At 34.4% G+C, this 18,196-nt stretch overlaps 1 protein-coding gene across 1 annotated transcript in view; it reads left to right on the top strand.

The window, feature by feature from the left end:
• Positions 1–18,196, top strand: part of kcnh3 (potassium voltage-gated channel, subfamily H (eag-related), member 3) — a 136,089-nt gene that overhangs the window by 71,236 nt on the left and 46,657 nt on the right. The window contains exon 2 of the mRNA XM_051119015.1: positions 9,779–10,012. Coding sequence (XP_050974972.1) covers positions 9,779–10,012 — 234 coding nt within the window. The remainder of the gene's footprint in view (positions 1–9,778; positions 10,013–18,196) is intronic.

Raw genomic sequence — 18,196 nt, 5'->3', positions numbered from 1 at the left:
AAAAAAAAAAAAAAAAAAAACATCTGTTTGGTTTTGATTACCATGTATATCGTGCTAAAATCATGCGTTTTAAACCATATTAGTTTAAACTTATGATATAGGGTTTTCTGAGCACACACATCTGAAGGACATGCACAGAAAGTGGCTGTCACACAGCATGTGAGTACTAAACTAAGGTCTCTTTCATGTCTTATTGCACTTAATTTTTCAAATACACACAAGTTTATGTTAAAACCCCACAAGAGTTACAAAAACAGTCGGTTATGTCTGTGAAGGTAAACAGCTGGGAAAGAAATTGCATGTTTATATTAGATCTGTGTGGCAGCAGCGTAAAATACAGTAAATAAATCAATAATAATCAATATAAATCTAGTGTTTTATGCTCATCTGTGCAGCCAAAGACAGAACAGTTTGCATGCTTTGCTCGAAATTTTGCTATGGTGTTAGAACTAGTGCAACATTGCTGCTTGCAAAAACAAAATAGCAGAGCCATAGGTGGTTTTTCATGTTTTCTGGGTTGGTAGATGCACCGGGGACTTGATTATAACCCTTAAACACGGAAAAAGTCAGATTTTCATGATTTCATGACCTTTCATGACCTTTAAGTAACTTACGTTTTAGAACTGTTGTGCATATTTGAGCAACAAGTGGCGTTTCAAACAAATATGTTTTCAGTCAAATCAGAATGATTCAATGACTCACATTTATGAAGATAGCTGTATTCAAAATTGCATACTCTCTGAGCAGGTACTTCTTTTCAATAAGTACTTTTTAACCGTTTAAAAAGTATGTTCTACAGTATTTACTGTATTATGAATGTGTGTAGTATGAATGTAATCCATCATCTTGTTGTCATGTGACCTACCAGTGTCAGGTCTTTCACTTCACTGTCATTGACAAATCCTCTCCCCCATGGCCTTGTGGGATAGTAATTTGTCCATTGGATGCACACTTCAGAATCTCATCTGTAGTAGTAGGACATCTGGCTTTGCACATACTGTTATATACTGTATGAATACTATGAATTCGTAACACATGCGTACACACATTAATTTGTTCTGATTGAGCGACCGCATACCCATGGTTAGTATCTTGCATAAAACATGGCCAAACCATCTTTATGTAAGGGCTTCCCGCACAATTTTTCCTGTTGAGCCTTTCGTCTTTATCAGCAAACATATGACCCCTGAGAGCATGTACAGCCAGATCCATAAGCAGTGCCAATTGTGCTATCGTTAAAAACAGTTCAAACACAATAAACACATTACATATGGAGACTCAGATTACAGACTTCTCATTAGCCAGCTGTACATACTCATATGAGCGTCTCTATGAAAAGGAACCTCACCGCTAGAAATATAATGCAATTGGAAATATGTGCCTTTATATACATTTCTTCAAAACTAAAAAATACGTACCTATATGTACAAATGACTGCAGTTTCCAGTTGAAATGAACACTAGAGGCAACTCCAACAACTTTTATTCATTTGATTAATAAAGCCTACACTGTAAAAAACAATTTGTTGAGTCAACTTAAAATAATTTGTAACCTGGCTGCCTTAAAATTTTAAGTTCAGTCAACTCAAAAAAAGTTTATTCAACTTGAAATGTTAAATTATACTAAGTGACAACTTAGATATTTGAGTTGAATCAACTTAAAATTTTAAGGTAGCTGGGTTACTTACCTATCTGTTAAGTTTAGCAAACACAAATATCTAAGTTGTTACTTAGTACAACTTAACATTTCAAGTGAACTAAACTTATTTTAGTTGACTGAACTTAACATTTTAAGGCAGCAGGGTAACAAATTATTTTAAGCTGACTCAACAAATTGTGTTTTTTATTTTTTTACAGTGTATTTGAGCTTTGATTAATAAAGCCTAATTTTCACACAATTACTTGCAGAGTATTATGTTATGATTTCAAAACAATTTCAACATCCTGCGCAATTTGAAAACTGATACTTTTGAACATTGTCGTCACATATGTGACTCTGGACCACAAAACCAGTCTTAAGTCGCTGGGGTATATTTGTAGCAATAGCCAAAAATACATTGTATGGGTCAAAATTATTGATTTTTCTTTTATGCTAAAAATCATTAGGAAATTAAGTAAAGGTCATGTTCAGTTAAAATATTTTGTAAAAGTCCTACTGTAAATATATCAAAACTTAATTTTTGATCAGTAATATGCATTATTAAGAAATTCAAGTGGACAACTTTAAAGGCAGTTTTCTCAATATTTAGATTTTTTTGCACCCTCAGATTCCATATATTAAAATAGTTGTATCTCAGCCAAATATTGTCCTATCCTAACAAACCAATACATTAATGGAAAGCTTATTTATTCAGCTTTCAGATGATGTGTAAATCTCAATTTCGAAAAAATGTACCCTTATGACTGGTTTTGTGGTCCAGGGTCACATATATAGCTTCATATGCATGAGTTTTCTACTTTAGTAGGCTTGCTCGGTAGCTCACGCCATACGGTGTTGCACTTGAGAGGTGAAGAACTCCAGCAGTTCGACAAAACAGCTCAAATCCACATAATGAGGTTAAAATAACACGGCTGCATCAACAAATGCATTTTATATCACTTTTGCATTTGTTAAAACTATCGAGTGGGTTCATTCCATTGTCGAGATCCATTGTTTTGCATTGTTTTAGTGCAAGTTGGTATATTCCAGCTGGAGCTCTGGCTACCCTTACCTTGCTCTCTGTACCTGATTCAGTAAATAACACAAGACACCAGCGTACACACACCACACTCCGCCATGAAATAGTTCATTATTTATGGCAAGTCGCTATTGGAAGTCTTGTTATTTTATTCATCAAGGTCCCTGTGGTTCTTTTGCCCTGTAGCAAGATGACTGCTTAGCAGAGCCTGTTTACATGAAGCATTTCCAAGATGTGAGATCTCTTTTTGCTTATCTGTTCCTCTTGTACTGAAGTATCCAGAAACACTCATGCAATTTTATTCTGTAGTTCAACTAATGCAAATGTAAATTGCTCTGTATCTTAATTACAATTCATTCTCTTTCATAGCATTAGAAAATGAAGTCTGCTCAAGCATTATATTACTTCAAGTCACCAAGAATGGCAAAGGAGTCCCTAATATTCCTGTATCATCAGTTTGACATAAATAAGTTAGTGGTGAATACTGATTTGGCACTTTACTGCTGTTCATAAATGTACTAGAATGATTTTACCTTAAGAATACATAACAGTTCTCTTTTTATCGAGCTCACTATAAAAAGCACTGCATTCGTGGAGTTTTAGTAACAATTACTAACAATTTTAGTGTTCAAAGACTTCCTCAATCACTTCTCCTCTCAGATCATGAATTGAGACTTCATACCAGCTTAATGTCAGTTACGCTTTATTTAAAGCATTTATCAGCACTGCGTGCTAGGTTTGATTATATGAAAGAATGATGACTTGGTGGCACTTGCTATCGGACAATTACAATCACAGACTAGATTTTTATATTTTTATGCATTCAGCAGACACTTTTCATCAAAGCAACTTTAAGTGAATTCAAGATATGCAATTTATCCACTGCATCCCCTGGGAATTGAACCCAAGACTTTATGTTTCTAGTACCGTGTATATTAGAGGAGCTCGATCATTACTGAAAAATATGCGCACACATAATACACAAACTGGCGATATGTAAACCTTGAATGCACTGTAAGTCACTATATATAAAAGTGTCCATCAAATTCATAAGAAGCAGTTCACTTAGATGCTGTGGAATGCTTACCCATTTTACTGTTTTTGCAACCTGTCATACAGGTTAATGCAACTTTCATCATGTAAGGGTCTGGGACTCCCCAGTCTAGTTGGCTATTCAAAAGCGAAAATTTATATAATCTTGTTATTACCTCAAATAACATTTTTGAAAAAGTTGCTTTATGCCTAAGCATAGCCCCCAGGCCAAGTGCAAAGAGCAAAGTACAAGCAATCAGTTAGATACACAGTAGGCTCGCTTTTGAGTTGTGTTGACAAAGTAAAGCTTTTTATCTAAAATTCAGAGGGAATTAAATGTATTTTGTAAAATTAATAAAGTCTACGAGGGAGAAAAAAGCCACAGGCAAGGTAGCGGAGATAAAGAAGTCATTAAAAATCAGTCAATGTGAAACCATACAGCGCAAGCAGCAGTATCTGCTAGCTGTTATGCTAATGCTTCTGTAATGAGCAACTAGCGTGTTACGTTGTCAGCTTAACTTTTGTTCTGGTGTTTATGGAAATAGCTGCTATGTTTCGGTTACAATTTATTTTGTTCCTACAGCACAAAGCTGACAGAGTGTGAAAGGTGCAGTTTCTTGGCTGTAAGAGGAATATGTTTGTGCTGAAAAACAAGACTGAAAAAATATTAGCACATTAACTTCAGGGGCCTGCTTACAACTATGGAAGCATGTTTCTGCCACTGAATAAAAAATTAAACATTTCTCACAATCTCAATCTCACAATTCTGACTTTTTTCCTCAGAATTACATGATACAGACTCGCAATTCAAATTTTTCTTTGAATTGTGAGATATAAACTTGAATTGCGAGTTATAAATCAGAACTACAAGATATAAACTCACAATTCTGATGTTTTTTTCTCAGAATTGTATGATAAATTTGCAATTACGAGTTTTTCTTGCAAATGCGAGTTTGTATCTAGCAATTCTGACTTTTTTCTCGCGATTGCGAGTTTGTATTTCGCAATTCTGACTTTTTTTTTCTCAGACTTTTGAGATATTAACTCACAACTGTCCAGTTTTGAGGGGGGGGAAAAAGACTGATATGTTCTTAAAATAAGTTTATATCTCGCAATTCTGACATAACTACGTGTTATAAACTCTTTTAAATTCTGAGAAGAAAAGTCACAATTGTGAGATATAAACACAATTTTGAGAAAAAAGTCAGAATTGCAGGTTTATGTCTTGCAAATTCTGAGTTTATATATTACACAATCTTAATTTAAAAAAATGTCAGAATTGTGAGATAAAAAGTCAGTTTTAGATTTTTTTTTTAGAATTGTGTGATAAACTCACAACTGCAAGAAATAAAGACAGAATTGCGAGAGAAAAACTCGAAATTCTGACTTTTTTTTCTTGCAAATGGGAGTTTGTATCTAGTAATTCTTACTTTTTTCTCACAACAACAATTCTCAGAATTGTGAGATATTGATTCGCAATTGTCCAATTTTAAGGGGGACAAAAGATAAGTTTATTCCTCAGAATTGCAAGTTTATGTCTTGCAAATTCTGACTTTAGAACTCGCAATTGCAAGCTTATATCACGCAGTTCTGACTTCATTTCTTGGAATTTTTATCTCACAATTCTGCGAAAAAAGTCAGAATTGCGAGAAAAAATGTCAGAATTGTAAGATAAAAAGTCACAATTTTGAGATTTTTTTTCAGAATTGCGTGATATAAACTCAGAATAAAGTCAGAATTGTGAGAGAAAAACTGACTTTCTAAATTTTTCTGACTTTTTTTCTCACAATTGTGAGTTTATATCTCGGAATTATTACTTTTTTTCTTAGAATTGTGAGATATTGACTCGCAGTTGTCCAGTTTTGAGGGGGAAAAAAGACTAATATGTTCTTAGAATTTGCACATTAATATCTCACAGTTCTGACTTAAAATCTCGCAATTGCATGTTATGAACTCATAATTCTGAGAAAAAAGTCACAGTTGTGAGATATAAATTCACAATTCTGAGAAAAAAGTCACAATTGCGACTTTATTCCTCGAGTTTATGTCTTGCAAATTCTGACTTCATTTTTCGGAATTTCAAGTTTATATCTCACAATTCTGAGAAAAAAGTTTAAATTGTGAGATGTAGACTCACAATTGCAAGAGAATTTTTTTTTTTTTTTTATTCAGTGGCAAATGGGCTTCCATATACAACAGTAAAAGTGTTAAATATTTTTATATTTGAATATTATATATTTGTTTTTTTATACCTTACTGAGCTAAACATATGCTGGAAAATTTTACATTTGAATTTGTTGTACATAAGAAATATTTGAATTTGTACTGAAATGCCTGATTTTGGGCTATATTATATAAAATATATCAGGAGACTTCATTTGCACTCCACTTAATCTGAAACAGAAAAAACAAATGGCATATTACAGATTTCTCATGTGTGATTTTTTTTTTTTTTTCTGTTGCTTGAGGCACTTTGACTGAGCTGATTAAACCATAAAAACAAGTGAACTATTTTACATTATGCACCCATTATATTTTTTAATTTGTAAAACAAACTCATTAAACAATAAACTTTGGTAATATATTTTGTCTAGCCATAAAAGAATACGCATTAGAGCTTTACAACCATGAGTGCAGTATTTGAAGCGTTAGATAACTGAAAGAGTTGTATGCAATTCATAGTTCAGATTAGTGGTGTAGCGTCAAGTTATCTCATTAAAAAGATATGTAGGAAAGAAAATAAAAAAGAGGAAAAGATATAGACATATATCACAGACATAGTGAACAGATCAGACACACTGTCAAAACATTAATTCCAGCCTCTCCTCTATTACACGACTAATGTGTCAGCAAGAAAGAAAGAGAGAGATGTGTAGTGTAGTGGATTAATGCAGTTTAGTCAAGCTCCATGGTGACATAATCTCTGGCAACAATCAAATCTGAAAATTGACAATAAAAGTAAGCAACATCTTCAGATTGTCTTGTAAACAAGATTTCCAGTGTTTGTTTCCCCAACTGTTGTGTCATATATCTCTCTATTCAATTGCAGAGAGATGTGCAGACCACTTTAGGTGAGAGTGTTTTGTCCATCTCAGGGGTCCTGCATTAATCACCAACATCTTTTATTTTACATTAGTAATGTTTTATCACAGCAACAGCAGGTACATTTATTAAGACTCATATGGAAGAGGTTATTAGTGGGATTCACGTCATTCATTACAGAGTAACGAGAATAAACAGGAAGTTGAAGCCAGGTTGAAAAAAAGAGGGCTTTAGCTAAGAAAAGCAGAGAAAGCATGACTCAATTACATATACTGACTACAATGCAGACGTGACACTGCTCTTGTACAAACCACATCAAAAATAGACACATTTCAATATTTTAAACGCAATACTGAACCATCTGGAATACCAGCCTGACTGATTTTCATCTTTATTTATATTGACAGTCATGGCTACGCACCAACTAAATAAGTAATTGTGAGCGTAAAAAATATAATAAAAGACGGGCAAAAAAGCATCCGCATCAGATACTGAAGAAGTTTGTGAATGGAAAATGATCCCCTCTATATCTATATAAATATATATACACTACCAGTCAAAAGTTTTTAAACAGTAAGTTTGAATGTTTTTTAAAGAATTTTCTTCTGCTCACCAAGCCTGCGTTTATTTGATCCAAAATACAGCAAAAGCAGTAGTATTGTGAAATATTTTTACTATTTTAAATAACTGCTTTCTATTTGAATATATTTTAAAATATAATTTATTCCTGTGATCAAAGCTACATTTTCAGCATCATTACTCTAGTCTTCAATGTCACATGATCCTTCAGAAATCATTCTAATATTCTGATTTGCTGTACAATAAACATTTTTAATATTATTATTATCAATATTTAAAACAGTTGAGTACTTTTTTAGGATTATTTGACGAATAGAAAGATCCAAGATTAGAATTTATCTGAAATAAAAAGCTTTTGTAACATTAAACACTATACCATTCAAAAGCTTGGAGTCAGTATAAGTGTTTTTTTTTTTGTTGTTTTTACAAAAGATTTCTATTTCAAATAAATGCTGTTCTTCTGAACTTTCTATTCACCAAAGAAACCTGAAAAAAATCTACTCAGCTGTTTCCAATATAATAATAATAATAATAATACATTTTGAGCAGCAAATCAGAATGTTAGAATGATTTTTGAGGGATCATATGACTGGAGTAATGATGCTAAAAATTCAGCTTTGAAATCACAGGAATAAATGACATTTAAAAATACATTCAAATAGAAACAGTTATTTTAAATAGTAAAAATGTTTCAAAATTTTACTCTTTTTGCTGTACTTTTGGATCATACTTTATTTATTTGATTTATTTATTTATTTTTACTCTAAAAATTCTGGATGGAATACGGACAAACTTAAGGATTGAATTGTTTTGACCGAGCAGCTGGGTTAAATGTTTAGTTTATTTATGTAGTTTTATTTAAACTTAAAAAAATACTATATTTGTTGCTTAAAATAAACCCACAACAGGCTGAAAATGAACATTTATGAGCCCTATTTTGAGCTCATTTTAAACCATATAGTAATTTTTAAACAATAGTTAATTTAAATAAAACTACCTTGAAGGTTGGGTTAAACATGTCAAAAGTCAAAAATTCATATTTCACCCAGTGTTGGGTTGTATTTATCCCAGCATTTTTAGAGTGTACTTTTAAAGATAAAATGTTCTGTTGTTGTATTGTTGTTTTGGATTCTTTGCCAAAATGTAGTAAAAATAGAATTGAAAAAAATTGTGAGATGCAAGACAGAGACATAATAGTAACGCCAGAAATGTGGACTAATACAAAGCACTGCCATGGAAATATCAGACCGTTGCATGGCACGAATGACCAATCAGAATCTAAGAATCGTATCACCGTGTATAATGAAATAATACATCAATTTTCATGTCCTCTCCATCCTTTCTTCACACCTTTATTTCTTGAAAGCTGTTCTGCTGACTTCTTTGTCTTGTTGTCTTGAAGATTGAAGATGATTGGTAGCTTTTCTCTCCCACTCTATCCACTTTATTATAGCATGAAAATTAACCTGCAGCTCACTGCTCCATTAAATACCACAGTCATGGATAAATCTGCTCCCGATCACAACCCTGTGAAATATTAAACACACAGAGAGAAAGGGAGGGGGCGCCCACCAGCCGATGGATCAATATTTGTACCTCAGCGCAAAGCAATAAATATTCGATTGGTCAGAATATGATTATGACTTCGTAGCCCCAAGAGATGATTTAATGGCTGTTGATGAATAAAGGAAGTGCGTTCCATTCTCTTCGTCATGCGTGATGTCTCATGTTTTAATCTTTCTTTTCTCTCGTTTGATGATGAAAATCCATGCTTCAGAATACGTGCAGTCTGAAGTCAAAGCATGTTTGTGCTTGTACTGGGTTTATAAGTAAAACATGCAGAATAATGCTGGACTTTAGATTCAATGCTTGTTCTTGTTTCATCATTCACACTTTCAGATCTGAAACGTGCAATTTTGACTCTGCTCTCCATTTTCGGCTATATAAAAATCTATTAAAAAAAAATCTATAAAAATATACCAAACATTCATTTGCTTAATGCAGTTTTAACAGTGCAAAACATTGCATAGACTGCAAACCAAAATGTTAATTGAAAGCTCATCACAAGGACAGTGTATATAAATAGCTACTTTCTTCACTCCTGTCACATTCATTCAGGCATATCAAAAGGTCATAGGGCAGCAGACAAACCAGATTCCCAGTAGGCTTGTGGAAAGTGTTTAAAGGTACCTTAAAGCATTGTTGAGAAGATGTGCAAATTGTTCAGGCCTCCAGTGAGTCTGGGGTAAGTGTGATAACAGAGCTGGAGAAAATATCGCTAGCACCAGGGATTTCTGTTAACTCATATTATTGAAACTGCTGTGAAGTCAATAAGTCTTTTATTCTGGCCTTTTGTTGAATATACTGAGTGTTGAAACTCAAATAACTTTGTTGCATTTCTTATGAGCAGACTTTTATCTTTTTCTCTTTGTTGTTTGTCTCTTACAGACAGTAACTTTGTGCTGGGGAACGCGCAGGTCCAGTCTCTGTACCCCATCGTGTATTGTTCTGATGGCTTCTGTGAACTCACTGGATATGCCCGTGCGGAACTGATGCAGAAGAGCTGTGCGTGTCATTTCCTGTACGGGCCGGAGACCAGTGACAGGTTGATGGCACAGATCCAGGGCGCACTGGACGAAAGGCGGGAGTTTAAGACAGAACTGGTCTTCTACAAGAAAGGAGGTAGGAGTGACATTTTTTAATTAAATGTTTTCTGCACCAAAAGCACATGACCAGGTCTTTATCCAAAATCATATAATATCCATCCTAGTTAATAAGCAAAATTAAGAGTAGGTCCATCCCAAAACATGTGGGATTACAGCATGCCAAAAATGCCTAAATGGTATGCTATTTTTTCTCACCAACGGTTATTTATTTACTTATTTATTATAAGACTTGTTTGGCTTAGTATAACATAAATGATGTATAACTGAAATATGTAGTAGAAAACCATTGAAAGATTTGCATAGTTTTAAAAAAGTTTTATATTATTATTTTTAGGGCTGCCCCCTAAAGGTCATATCACACTGAGTCTGAATTTTTCGTCTGAAATTTTTGCACGTTAAAAAATAAATACGGCCTCACGTTGTGTCAGTCACGTTTACACACTGCCTCTGGAATTTTCGTTCATCACAAAAAGGCTCGGATCAGGTTAGTTTTTCTGCGTTTTTGCATCCGTAGCAAGCATTTTGATAGGAAATGATGACGAATACGAAAAAAGAAAATTTCAGACTCAGTGTGCAATGACCTTAATAGTTGACTAACTGTTAGTCGATGAGAAGAAGTTGGGTCAACCAAAATTTTATTAGTCGCTTAGTTGCGAAAAAACTTCTATAGGAATGACGACAAATCCTTAAAGGAGAACTCCACTTCCAGAACAACAATTTACAAACAGTTTACTCACCCCCTTGTCATCCACGATGTTCATGTCTTTCTTTCTTCAGTCATAAAGAAATTATGTTTTTTGAGGAAAACATTTCAGCATTTTTCTCCATATAATGGACTGATATGGTGCCTCGATTTTGAACTTCCAAAACGCAGTTTAAATGCGGCTTCAAATAAGCCCAAATGTGGTTGTAAATGATCCCAGCTGAGAAAGAAGGGTCTTATCTAGCGTAACGAACAGTTATTTTAATAAAAATAATACAATTGATGTACTTTTTAATGCCAAACGCTCGTCTTGTCTTAGTCTGACTGGACTGTTTTTGTACCGGTTCATGACAGTTAGGGTATATCAAAAAACTCCTATCTCATGTTCTTCCTCACCTTCGAAATCGTCCTATATCGCTGTTTTACCCTTTTTGTTAAGGGTGTTTGATCTTCTTTGCATGTTCACTTTGCAAAGACTGGGTCAGAACTTCTGCAGTGTAGGAGGATTTTGAAATGATTTTTGAAGTTGAGGGAGAAAATATGGTCAGAGTTTTTCGACATACCCTAACTGTCTTGTGCCAGAATACACAAAGTTCAGGGAGAGAAAGGCAAGAGGAGCGTTTGAGTTTTTAAATTGTATTTTTTTTAATGAAAATAACCAATCGTTACGCTAGATAAGACCCTTCTTCCTAGGCTGGGATCGTTTATAACTGCATTTGGGATTGTTTGAAGCTGCATTTAAACTGCATTTTGGAAGTGCAAAATCGGGGCACCATATCACTTTATATGGAGAAAATGCAGAAATGTTTTTCTCAAAAAACATAATTTCTTTACGACTGAAGAAAGAAAGACATGAACATCTTGGATAACAAGGGGGTGAGTACATTATATGTGAATCTTTGTTTTGGAAGTGGACTTCTCCTTTAACTATGTCTACGTGGTGATATAGTACATCGGGCAGGACATCCAAAAGCTTACCTATCATTCATTGACCTCAAATATGACTTTTTATCTGAAAGATGTATACTTTCAGTAGCAACTATACATGGCTGCTCAATCTAATGTTAACTTAGAAAAATGTGTGCTTTCCAAGTGTCTGTGCGGAGTGTGGAAACTGAACAGTAGCGCGCTTACTGCATGACAGATGGAGGTGCCGGTGCAATCACTTGCTCTGAAAATACTCTATTTTGGTCAGACAGATAAAATTAATCCATCTTTCGAATCTACGTTAATTTGTGTGCACTCAGAATAACAACGAAATGTTGCGCTTTTGTAAAATAATGAAAGCAAACAGATCTCTGTGAACTTGAGCGTGAAACTTTGAAACTCTGTGTATACTTGCCACAGTGACGTTACTTGCAGCTGCGCGCGCATAGTAGTTGCAGAAAAACACTGGTAGCAAGTGGAGGTAAACAGGTAAACTCCATGGAATAAAAGAAAAAAATATTTTTGATGTCAAAATCGGAATGCAAATAATTTTTATACAATACTGTAGTCAAAGATGCCATTTGGAGCTAAACGCAGACGTTTAAACAGACATACTATGGATGAAAACTGCTATGATTACTCTACTTTCAAAGCATAAATTTGATTTAAACAATAGGTCTACATAATATTCACATATGCTGTTCATAGGGGGTTAATTCTGAGGGGAAAAAAACAGAAGTGTGGGATAAAAACGAGGGGAAAAGAGAGAATGATGAGTTGTTTTTCCTCTAGATTTGTGGGATATAATCTCGGAATTGTGAAAATAAAGTCAGGATTTTGAAATATAAAATCAAATTTACCTTTTTTATTCTTTTATTCCATGGCTCCATAGAGTGCCAATTGAACCACCCATAAAAACGTCATCCTGGTTTCGGATCTGTAAGACTATCCCACTATCTAACGCCAATTTCGTTGAATAACAATGCTTATCGCTGGGTGACAAGCTCTTGTAATATACGAATCTAAGTATTTTGTGCCGTATTCTTGTAATTCTGTAGCCTTAAAGGCTATCTCTCCTGGGTCTCCTGCAACCATGCTGCGCGCGCATCCCGAATGTTTACAAACAAATAATTGGTCTATAGAGAGTGAACCTCAAAAAGAAAACAAACACTCTCAGATTATGTAATATGTATCACTACTGCGGAAATGAAGAGTCAGTGGCACCGACTTTATCTCTTAAGCTAAAAACAAAAAAAGCACTATAGTTTATCAATAAATTATTAAAACATTAATGCAGTCTCCTTGCTGTTTTTCCCTGATACATTCAAAATTATTATATCTGCTGGTGTGCCAAGCTTTTTTTTAAATTCTTTTTATGTAGGCTATGTAGGCAATTAAAGGCTCATTATTATTATTTATATGGTTTATTAATAAACGTACGACTAATAGTTGACTAATGCTTAAAATTAACAACTACTAATCGACCAGAAAAATCTTTAGTCAATCTTTAGTCAATTATTTCACTGGTGTAAAATGGTTGCACTCGGTCAGCAACTGGTGCTACCTTTTACCACAACATAACTCAGAAAATTAAATACTGATACAATGTCCACAGATAATGAAAGAGCTTACAGGTGGCGATGGATATAAGTGTAGACCAAATGCCGTACCATTGATTTTTTTCCCACAAGGACTCTAAACGCCCCCAGATATCAAGTGAAATCGAGTGAAATCTGTTACATCCTGCCAGGATGGCATCTAGTGTTGTTTGTAAGCTTATTCAGTAGCTGTGGTCTACAAAAAGCCTAAAAGGCATCAGGGCTAAAGTGAAGAGAACAAAGACGTAGGTCTTTAGGAAGTTTTATTTGTCCACAGGCATCTTCCCTTTCTTTTCTCTCTTTCTCTTCTTCTTATCGCTAAGAAAACATTTACACGTACCTTTCTTCTTTTGTTGCCATTCGACTAAATATTACAACCAAAAGCTGCAGAATGTGGCATTGTATCAGTATATTTTCCAAGTTGTGTTGTGGTAAAAATAGCAACAGGTAGCGCCAGTAGCTCACCATGTCATTAAAATAATGGCGCCCCTGTAGTCCAAAATAAGTATAAAACAATGTGAATTTTTAAAATAATGTACATTTTTTCAAGGGTTTTCTACTATGTTGTACTATGTTTATGTTATATTAAGTCATACAAGTCCTAATATCAGGGTAAATTATATTATTAATAATTTATTTATCAATTATTATTGTAAATAATAATAAAAAAAATAATAATAATGATGAATTGAGTTAAGACTTAAATGTGACACCTACATTCAGAAAGGGAGAAGAGTTCATTAAAGAGGATGTTAAAGCAATTAAATCACTATAGTTATGCGGTGGATAAACCAAATCAAAGCAAACTCTAAAATCAATTAATCAGATATGAATTTCATATGTACTGAATTGATTAGAGTGAAAAAGCAGGCATAGCTGCAGGCGATAATGAAAAGAATTAACACTGTGGGGTAATGGAGGGATAAAATAAAAGAACAGAACTGACTGATGTACAGAAAAGGACATTTTAAATTTAATCAACCCAAGATTTTCTTTCTTGAGACATTGGATTATTCGTATTATTATACGGCTGTCTGCAATAGTTTGTTGAACTGGTCGATTCTGCTGTTAATTGACTGTAAGGAAAATGATTTCCTGCATAGCTGTGCTACAGATGATTTCCTTCATTGTGCTTCATATTATAATAAAATAATTGAACCTCAAATCGATATTTCATGTGCATTTACTTACTTACTAAGTAGCAGTGTAATAAGAGAGATAATGTAAGCGTCTACTGTGCATTATCCCTTACTTATTAATCAATGATTAGTCATTTTCAATATAAGTCCTTAGCAATCTACAAACTGAATAAATGCAACCTGAACTTATGTTAAACAGATCTGAAAGGAAAACATCTACAATGGCTCACTTTAAAAGTAATCATGAGCTCCCCTCACAGCAGACAACCAAACAAATACAATTTCAGTCCAGACAACATATATATTTGAACAAATTGACTTTAAATGGCTGCCTTGTTCTTTAACGTGTGTCTGGAGCATCTGAGCATAGATTATGATAACATCATAATTGAGCAGCTGTCTGTCTTGTCTCTCCCTCACCAATTTCCCAGACAATAACACGATATGCCTTTAAACCTGCCTTGAATAAATAATGCCTCAGAGATGACGGTGATTTCTTACGGTTTGATTTGTTCCGTGTTGAACACGATACAGAGAAAGAGCGCAGCGTGTTGTATAGTTAATGCCGTCCACGTTTTTACCCACCTGCGGTCAAGAGAACACAGTTCCATCCGTGTACCAGAAGACTACTGTGAATTGCTGTGAACATACAGCATAGACCTCTCTGTCAAACTATATCAGACACCGAAACAGGTGGAGAGAATTTGGCATATATTTGGAGCAAAATATTCTCAAAACACAGCAGCGTTGACAACCGATTTCTCACCTGATTCACCTCAATTTAGCATTCGTGCAACATGCATCAAAGAAAATTTGCCTCCTGCAGCCTGAATTCAGAGAGTCCGATTCTTTCATTTCGCTGGTTTGTAAGAGATACTCAGGAGCTGTTTGTTGTCTTATCAAAGAGAATAGGCTATTTGTGCATTCTATCCAGTTTGTAAGGTTTGATTGTGGATTGTCTGAACAAGCCACTGCAGTCTCAAACAGAAATCTGAATGCTTCCTCCATCATGTCGCCTCTGTGCATCAGCCACAGCAACCCTCCTGCCACTTTGTCACTGAGTCAAAGGACTTCTAAACATTGGCACTTGCCGAACACGTCTCCCACACCTCTCGCGGCCTCCAGGTTCAAGTTGAGGTTGTACATGGTTCAAAGGGAATAATAGATCATAGCTGCAAGACTGCTGTAAATTCCCTCTGTTGCACGGCTGCCATGTTGCATTGAGACACTGTCAGTCAGTCAGATTGTCAAATGCAGATTCAGTTATCGCTTTGACACAAATGAAATAATTTCAAAAAATAAATAATAAAAAAAATGAAGAATGACAACTTATCACTCAGTCATGCCACAGTGCTGAACTAAATTGTCTTATTAATCATTTAAAGGACTGCTTTGTAATTTTTTTGTGATTATATTGTTATGTATAAGTTACAGCTGAAGTGAAAAGTTTACATACACCTTGCAGACTCTGTTAATTATTTTACCAAAATAAGAGGGATCATATAAAAATGCGTGTTATTTTTTATTTAGTACCGACCTGAATTAACATAAAAGATGTTTACATATAGTCCACAAAAGAAAATAATAGTTGAATTGATAAAAATCACAGTTTAAATGTTTACATTCACTTGATTATTTATACTGTGTTGTTAACTGAATGATCCACAGCTGTTTTTTTTTTTTTTTTTGGTTAAGTGATAGTTGTTCATGAGTCCCTTTTTTGTCCTGAACAGTTAAACTGCCCGCTGTACTTCAGAAAAATCCTTCAGGTCCCACAAATTCTTTGGTTTTTCAGCATTTTTGTGTATTTGAACTCTTTCCAACAATGACTGTATGATTTTAAGATCCATCTTTTCACACTGAGTACAATTGAGGGACTCTCATGCAACTATTACAGAAGGTTCAAATGCTCATTGACGCTTTAGAAGGAAAAACAATGCATTAAGAGCCAGGGGTGTAAACTTTTGAACAGAATGAAGATGTGTACATTATTCTTATTTTGCCTGAATATCATCTAAATATCATTCTTTTTTCATTTAGTACTGTCATTCAGAAGCTACAGAAAATACTTATGTTTCCCAGAAGACAAAATAAGTACAATTTGATGTGATCTTCAGATTCCAAAAGTTTTAAGGGTTCAATTACACAAAAATGCTGAAAACCTGAAGGATTTTTCTGAAGAATATTTAACTGTTTAAATATTTAACAAGGAACAACTATCACAACACAAAACAAGCAAAAAAAATATTATTGTGGATCATTCAAGTAACAAAGTATAAGAAATCAAAATTTTGTTCTTTCTGCATTTAATGTGAAATCCTGTTGTGTTTTATTTTTGCTCAACATTTAATCGCAAACTGTGGGCAGTTTATGTTCAGAATCATTCTTTAAAACGTGCAATAAATAGTAAACACAGTTGCTTTGAGATACAATTTAGTGTATTAAAGAGCTCTTATGTGAGGTTTAGGAATAATACCTGGCCCTTATTGGCCAATAATCATCATAACAACCTTGCATCCATTGTGTAGTCAAACTAGTGACTGTTTAATCATTCATTGTTGATTTTAGCTGTTCACCACATGTGGCACAAATCAATTTATTGTATTTACCTATTGTCAGCAGCACATGCTTTATTCATAGGTTGGCATGTTGCTGTTCTTAGACCTTATTAAGTGGTTTGTTTTGAATGTACTGCTCATTGTATTATATGGCCTATGGTCTCTGACCGCTGATTCAATGAAATGTATTCTTTTCTTATTGAAATTTACTTCTCTTGACTCAAGCTGTGCCTAATGAAAGGGCTTAGTGATTCACACACACAAACACGCACACAGAACTGTGTATCATTAGGGACTCCAGCCTCCAACCAAGCATGTTCTACCTCTTTCTTTCCGTTTCCCTCCGTCTCGATTTAATGAGGCATGATATGATGCTTTGGCATAATGTTGAGCAGCTGCAGAACGTCGGAGAACCTGCATGTGTGCACACAAATACACACAGACACAAAACAGTAGATTCTGTGCTCAGCATTCAAGACATGTTCTGCTCACCTGTCAAAATACTACATTTATAAACTTTCATTTATATATATATATAGAGAGAGAGAGAGAGAGAGACGCACATTGATGTATGGATGTTATTGACAAATATCAGTGGAAAATTGGATGGATGGAGAATTTCATTTCTGGGAAGGCCAAATGCTAAGAAATACAAATCAGACCACTCAGCAAGGAAAGGACAGGAGATGAAAATGTTATGATTTACATCTTATAACATGCTTGTGTCATGTTGAACACTTTTATGTTTTCATAATTTAGGCTCATAGGATCAGAGGTTAGAGGGGTAAGGAACCAAATATGACATCAATCTAGCTAAATATATCAGCTAATTGTGTAAAAAAGTGACTATTATTAATAGCAGAACAATAAGTAGTAACAAATTAAAGAGTTGAATTGTGCTTGAATGCCTGTTACTTTATTATGGAAGCAGTTTTTTTACATTTTGTCAATCAATGTCATCGATTAGTTGTTGCAGCTCTAGATTCAACTGCTAAAATCTAATGGATTCACATGGGATGCTCCTGCCAGACAGGATACGCAGCATTTTAGATGACAGTGACTTTGAGATGTCCTTCTGCGCTGCTTTTGCTATTTACTAAGTCTAGAGCTGCAAAAATGTTTTTTTTTTCTACATATTTTCAATTTAACTCAAGGTACAAATAGGGGCTCATGGGAAATGAAGGCAGTACAGCCAGCTGAGACAACCCTCTGATTTAGACTACAACTAATGAGCAGAAAAGGTCTTATCAAGCGATTTATTGATTTGTGCTACAT

This window comes from Labeo rohita, chromosome 9 (assembly GCF_022985175.1).
Source record: "Labeo rohita strain BAU-BD-2019 chromosome 9, IGBB_LRoh.1.0, whole genome shotgun sequence".
Lineage (NCBI taxonomy): Eukaryota > Metazoa > Chordata > Actinopteri > Cypriniformes > Cyprinidae > Labeo > Labeo rohita.
Note: the sequence above shows the minus strand (reverse complement) of the source record. Positions and strands in the feature narration are given on the sequence as shown.